Genomic DNA, 7,672 nt, shown 5'->3' with positions numbered 1-7,672 from the left:
CATAAAGTAAGATTCCTTGCCCAGATAAAATCTCCTATTATAGATTTTAGATCTTGTCTATCCTAACAAAATCTGATTAGATTCCATGCCATAGTGCAGGATGGCTTTTGCACACACATTGAGTTTCAGAAAGGTTTCCTAGTTCTATATAATACTAGAGACCCAGTGCATAAAATTCGTGCATGGGGGTGGGGTCCTTTCAGCTCAGCCTGCCCCGTCTCCAATCTGGGACCACTGGCTCCTAACTGCTCACATGACTGCCTGACTGCCCTTAACTGCCCCCCCCCCCCACCAGTCTGATCAACCCTAACCACCTCTGCCTGCTAGCCTGGTCTACCCACACTGTCAACTGTTCAGTCATTTGATAATCTCTCACTAACCCCCCTGTTGGTCTGGTCGCCTCACTCAGCCTGCTGTTTAGTTGTTACATGTGATGGCATCATGACCAATTTTCATATTACCCTTTTACTAATATAGATAAAAACTACATTATTTAACATACACCAAGTGTTCAGTTCAGTGACTGGCACATAACAAGTATATACTATATGTTAGCTATGATTATCTCATGTATTACTTTACTTTCATATTTTCCAGTAGTCTTATTTCTTAACTAGAGGCCCAGTGCACAAATTCATGCACCTGTGGAATGGGACCAAAAACAAGTCTCTGGCATCCCCTGAGGGGTTCTGGATTGTGAGAAGGTGCAGGCCAGGCCCAGGGACCTTCTGGTGCACAATCAGGGTCAGGGAGGGATTTGGGAGGTTGGCCAACTGGGGAGGGAATATGGGAGGGCTCCAGGGTGTGTCCAGCCCATCTCACTCGGTCTTATCGGCCTGATCCCAACAACAAACTAACCTAGTGGTCAGAAAGTCTGCCCCCTGGTGGTCAGTACACTTCATAGCGAGTGGTTGAGTGGCCTTAGCATATCATTAGCATATTACACTTTGATTGGTTGAGCGGCCATCTGGACAACCAAACACTAAGCATATTAGGTTTTTATTATATAGGATGATATTGTGTAGTCTGGAATTTCTGGATCTAACATCAGTTTTTCGATGAAATATGCCTCAGAAATTTGCTAGCTTAAGCAGGTTAGTGCTGGAAAACAAATCAGTTTCACTAAAAAAGAGATGTTGACAGGAAGCCAGAAAGGCTAGTCAACAACCTTAATTGCTCTAACCTTTAGTTGAGATATTGTTAGCTGAAGCAGAATCTATCTTGCTTGTCCCATGAAAGTTTCTGTTATTTCCTGCCTAATGGCTACATGTAAATTTCTGTTTATGTTGCCTAAGATGTTTTCCCCAAAGCTTCAATAAAAGTGGATGGCAGAGCCAAATCAAACAAAATCTGCAGTGTCATTCTCCCACTAGAGTTAGACTACCGCCTGGCCCCTCATATCACCAAATTAAATTTCTTCAAGTCTCTTTGCATTTGTGTGCGGCCCTTCTCCAGAACCTGAACCCTGAATTGGAACTCTTTCTACGCGGGCCGTGAAAGAGAGTCCTATAGGTTAGTTAATTTCTCTGTGATTGTTTCCAAATCTGAAAATAGAGATTATAATAACATCAGATTTATAAGGTTCTTATAAGAATTACATTAGTTAACATACACCAAATGTTCAGTTCAGTGCCTAGCACATAGCAAGTGTTTACTATATGTTAGCTATGCTTATCTCACGTATTCCTTTACATTCATATTTTCACAACTACTTATATGCTAATGACTCTATTCATTGTTGAGAAGATAAACAAGCTTCAGATAGAAGCCTGCTCTTGTAGCTATCTGAGTTTGAACTTCCCATAAGCACTCAAACTTGGAATTATCTTTCACCCTTCTGATCTGGTTTGTCTGACATAAACTAGCCCAACATTTATATCTGACACAGAAACCTGGGAATGATAAGTGGCTCTCCCTCCTTCTACTCCACCTCCCACATTCAACTGTGCTATGGCTTTTGTATACCCTCAAAAGATATGTTGAAATTCTAACTTTTAGTACTTATAAATGAGATCTATTTGGAAATGGAATCATTGTAGATGTAATCAAGTTAAGATAAGGTTGTACAGGATTGTAGAGGGCCTGAAATCCAATGATCCAGAGATGGAAAAGATACATACGCACAGAGATGAAGACTTTGTGAACAAGAAAGTAGAGACTGAAATGATTCAAGAGATATAAGGAAAGGTAAAATTATATTGCAGCAACCACCAAACTTAGGAAGAGTTATGGGAGAATTTCCCTTGGAGTTTAAGATGATTTTAGACTTTCTGCTTCCAAAATGTGAAAGAATAAATTTGTGTTTTATAGCTCTATTTCATGGTACTTTATTAGAGCAGTCCTAGGAAACTAATATGAATTGATTATTTAATTTTGCTTTTTAAATATCTATTGAATCTATACCCTCATTTCTGTCTTTCACAGTGATTCTAGCTTGGTCTTCATGCTATCTGTCAAAATGATATTTCTGCCTCTGGTCTTTCTTAAGGATCACAGAAATGATAAAATAGGGATAAGCAGGAAATCACAGCTAAGAGATAATGGAATGCTAAGCTAAATTATAAAAATCAAAGGATAAAGTCATGGGCAAAGAATAGCTTAATTAGAAATCTAAGTTGCTGAGCAAATGTAACTAATCTATAGCACAGTAATAGATTGATAGTAACTTGTTAGTCTATTAAAGTGCTATGTTTGAAAACTGAAAGTAGGATCACTATTTATATTTTGCAAATTGTTAATTGGTGGAGCCAGACTAATTAGTCTTCTGTGTGCTGAAGACTCTACTATTTGAATCTTCAAGTGGATGTCTATATACACATGCTTACTTAATATTTCTACTTGGACTTCTAATAAGCCACCAAATTTCACATAGACAAAATAGTATTTCATGTTTTCACTAAATCTGTTCTTTCTACTGATTTCTTCAACAAAATCTGCAGTGCCATTCTTGCTTCCTCACTCACTCATTTTTTGACATTTAATGCATCTTCTCTGCATTATTTTCAAAATATGTAAGAATCCAGTCACTTCTCAAAACCTACATGGTCATCACCCTAATCTGTGCCCCTGGCATCTCTGCTAGAATACTGTAAGCATCCCCTAACTTGTTGCTCTACTTCTAGTCTCATCCCACAGAAGTATTTATTCTCCACAAGCAGTCAGAAGATTCTTTAAAAATCAGATAACTTCATTGCCTGCTCAAACCCCCTAATGGGTTGTTACCCTGAAAATAAAATAGAAGGCCTTAGGATTTACACTACTCTATCCAACTTAGCACTGGCTACTATTCCTGCTTTGTTGCCTCTCACTCTTAAGGATCACTATACCAGCTGCTCAGGTAACCTTGACTTCTTTGAACAAACTAAGCATGCTCTCTTCAGAATATTTTCACTTGCAGTTTTCTTTGTCTGAAACAATTGTCCCAAGAATATTTGCATGATTTATTCCTTTTATTCTTTTCAAATGTCACATCTCAAGAGAGATTTAAGTGAACACTCACTTAAAAACAAAACCTTATAAGACTATGAAGCTATAATAATCGAGACAGTGTGATTCTGGCAAAAACAAACAAACAAACAAAAAAAACACAAAAAACCAACAACAACAACAAAAAAAAGCACACACACAAAAATAAAACAAAACAAAAAAACAAAACCTACACAAATAGAACAATAGATCAATGGAAAAATAGAGACCCCAAAAACATAGTCAACTGACTTTTGACAAATGAGCAAAGGCACCTCTTTTGATCTCAGTAGTATTTTAAACAATGGTGCTAGAACAACTGGACATCTACAAAGTGGTAAATATAAACATAGACCTTGAATCCATTACAAAAATTAACTCCAAATAGATCATAGGCCTAAATGCAAAATGCAAAACAATAAAATCTTACCAGATAACATAGGAGAAAATCTAGATGAGCTTGGATGTGATAACTTTAGATAAAACATCAAAAGCTTGATTCATTAAAAAATAATTGATGAACTGGACTTCATAAAAATTAAAACTTCAGCTCTATATAAGACACTGTCAAGAGAATCATAAGTGAAGTCATGAGCTGAGAGAAAATACTTTTAAAAAACATTGGAAAAGAACTGTTAATGAAAATATACAAAGAATTCTTAAAACAATAACAAAATGAATAATCTGATGAAAAAATGGGCAAAATAGCTGAACAAACACTTCAGCAAGAAATATATGCAGATGGGAAATGAGCATATGAAGAAATGTTTAATATAACATATCATTAGAAAATTGCAAATTAAAATGATAAGATACCAATACATGCCTATTACTTATGGCAAAACCCACAAACACTGATAAAACCAAATGCTGGTGATCCTGAGGAGCAAAAATAACTCTCATTTATTGCTGGTGGGAAGAAAAATGGTACAGCCACCTACAAACACATTTTGGAATTTTTTATAAAACTAGACATACTTTATTGTATGATCAAGCAATTGTATTTCTTATTATTTATACAAAGGTGTTAAAAACTTAGGTTCACATAATAACCTGTATGTGTATGTGTATAACATCTTTATTAAAATTGCTATAACCTAGAAGCAACCAAGTTGTCTTTCAGCAGGTGATTGGATAAATAAATTGTAGTAAATTTATATAATAGAATATTGTTCAGTGCTTAAAAATAGAGCTATCAACCCATGAAAAGACATGGAGAAAAATTAAATGTATATTATTAAGTGAAAGGTGCCAATCTGAACAGACTATATATAGTAGTGGCCCTTACCTGTGAGGAATATGTCCCAATACCGCAGTGAATGCCTGAAACCATGGATAATACCAAACTGTATATATACTAATGTTTTTCCCCTCTACAAACATACCTATGATAAAGTGTGATTTATAAGTTAGGCACAGTAAGAGATTAACAACTATAGCTAATAATATAATAAAACAACAACAATAATAAAAGTTATGTGAATGTGCTCTCTGTTTATATATTCACCCATTAAATATTTAATGTCTTTTCCATATTTTTTATTGAATTTATTGGGGTGGCATTGGTTAATAAAATTATACTGGTTTCAGGTATACAATTCTACAATACATCATCTGTATGTGGTATTGTGTGTTTATAATTAAGCATTTATCAAACACTGTGGGCATAGCTTTTGCAATGTGTAAGATAGTAAAACCTTAAAACTAGCACAAATTTCTTTTTCTTTCTTCACAATCTCAGAGTTAGAACATTTATTCCTACTGTAGACCTTAGACACCTCATGGTACAATATTTTTAATTCTATATTAAATCAAGAGCTTTACCTTTTCCTTAAAGCAAGCACTTTATACCTTATCTTTGGCATATCTGAATTGCCACCATCACTACTCTTGCCTTCTAGGGTCATTATTAAGTAAAACAAAGGTTAGTAAACAAGTACTGTTATATGGAGACAGTTGATTAGATGACTTCAAGTGACTAAGAATAGGGAAGATCAGAGCCTTGAAATACTAGACAGAGGGGTAATTCATGCCCCAGGCAGGGAAGTGCAAGATTTCAAGACACTACTCATAATGGCACACCATTAAAAACTTGTGAATTTTTTTTTTATTTCTGAAATTATCCATTTATTAGTTTTAGACTTCAGCTGACCCTGTTAAGAAAAATTGAGGAAAGGAGAACTGCATATAAAGGAGGACACTGTACTACATGATTCCAACTATACAGCATTCTTAAAAAGGCAGCACTCTGGACAGTAACATTTCAAGGTCTAGGGCAGGGGTCGGCAACCTTTAAGACATAAAGAGCCACTTGGACCCGTTTTCAAAGGAAAAAAAAAAAAACCTGGGAGCCGCAAAACCATTGCGACATTTAAAACAAATATAACACTGCATATATTGTTTCTTACCTTAATGCTATATACCGGATCGTGCAGTTAGCTGTCAATCTGAAGAAAAAAAGGATTTTTTCACTTAACAATGTAAAATATATTTTTGCAAATTAATAGCTAATTAAAATATTTAATTTACCTGGTTAATGGGATTTTTGCTCCTGAACCTCAGTGCACAGTGTCTGCACATCAGGGCTGTAAGACGTTACCTTCATTTTCACACAGGCTTGCAAGTTGTCATCTGTGAGGCGTAATCGATGTTTGTTTTTAATATAGTTCATGTTGGAGAAGACCTGCTCACATACATATGTGGAGCCAAAGATCGACAGGACTCCAAATGCATACTTTTTCATGTTTATATAAGTGTTGGGGATGGCATTCCATGTTTCGAACACAAGTTTGTCCTGTTTGGGAAGGTTTTCAATATCACTCCATTTATGATTCTGAGCCAGAATGGCCTTCTGACGGGCAACATCCTCAAGAGTAGCGGCCAAGTATTTGAACTTGGACACCCATATATCTTTGTTGGCTATATCGGCCAGTTCCATCTCAAGATCAGGTTGACTTACACCTGCAAATGCAATCATATTCAATAGGGATGGATCGATCGCCAGGGGAGTGACAGGGAAGGATAATGTGTTTTTTTTCCTCTCTGAACTCACAGAATCGTTTCCCAAACGAACTTTGCATTGTGGTGATTGCAGACTTCAAATATTCCAAATTTATCATATCATGACTTTGTTTGAACTCTCTCAAAGAAGGAAAGTGAGACAGTGTACCTCTCTGTAAATCTTTGACAAACACTGTCAACTTGCGCTCGAATGCCAAAACCTCCTCCAGCATGTGCAGGGCTGTGCTTCCTTTCCCCTGAAAGGTTGTATTTAGTGTGTTTAGATGTGCTGTCATGTCTACCATAAAATGTAATTTTTCCAGCCACTCTGGTTGTTCCAGCTCAGGAAAGGTGAACTCTTTGCTGGCCAGGAAAGCTTTTACTTCTTCCAAACATGCGACAAAGCGTTTTAGCACCTCGCCTCTGGACAGCCACCGGACCTTGTTGTGGAGCAGGAGGTCAGAATATATACTTTCCACTTCATCCAATAGCAAATGGAACTGGCAGTGGTTTAGACCCTCTGCCATTATCTCATTAACAATCTGAATGACCACATCCATCACTTTTGTGCATTCCGGGGGAAATGTTTGAGCACACAATGCCTCTTGGTGCAGGATGCAATGAAATGAGAGCAGCGTTCTACCCAGAGCCTTCTGTAGTAGAGCCACAAAGCCCGTCTGTGCTCCTCTCATGCTCGGTGCCCCATCAGTAGCCACTGAGACCAGGTGGTTGGTGTTTATTTTTTCGGCACTTAAATAGTCCAGGACAGCCTTACAGATATCCTCACCCCTTGTTTGGCTGTAGTCCAGGGAGGAGGCGGTGCTGCCACTGGCACTGTAGAGCAAGTCCCCGTGCAGCGCCGGGAAGAGGACAGGGGCAGCGGGGTCAGGAGCCACCGGCAGCACCGCATCCTTGCAGCGCGGCCGCGCAGCCAGGATGTTGTCGATGCTGAACATGCTGGCGGGCATCCCCGAACCCCGCGCAGGGCTGGGACCGGGACAGGACGAGGGGCGCCGAAGGAGGAGAAGCACCTCAGCGTGTGGGGGGTCTGGAGCCCGAGCAAACCGAAAGAGAGCGCCGGTGAGCGCGGCTGCTCCCTCCCCACCCCGCCCCTGCGCCCGCCTCAACAAGTCACCTTTTTAAAAAAAAAACACAATTCATCAGGCCCCCAATATTTTGTAAATTAATTAGTGAGCCATGCATGCCA

General features: G+C 38.3%; 1 protein-coding gene across 1 annotated transcript; it reads right to left on the bottom strand.

Moving 5' to 3' along the window:
* Positions 1-5,777: 5,777 nt before the first annotated feature.
* Positions 5,778-7,440, bottom strand: LOC311616445 (general transcription factor II-I repeat domain-containing protein 2B-like). Its single transcript, XM_084871790.1, has 2 exons — positions 5,995-7,440; positions 5,778-5,912 (listed from the first exon to the last, which is right to left on the bottom strand). The coding sequence occupies exon 1, from the start codon at positions 7,431-7,433 to the stop codon at positions 6,411-6,413; it is 1,023 nt and encodes a 340-aa protein (XP_084727916.1). The 5' UTR covers positions 7,434-7,440; the 3' UTR covers positions 5,778-5,912; positions 5,995-6,410.
* Between the last annotated feature and the right edge of the window lie 232 nt (positions 7,441-7,672).

Source organism: Pipistrellus hanaki (genome assembly GCF_964339955.1).
Source record: "Pipistrellus hanaki genome assembly, chromosome: 2".
Taxonomy (NCBI): Eukaryota; Metazoa; Chordata; class Mammalia; order Chiroptera; family Vespertilionidae; genus Pipistrellus; species Pipistrellus hanaki.
This window is presented reverse-complemented; position numbering and strand designations above follow the sequence as displayed.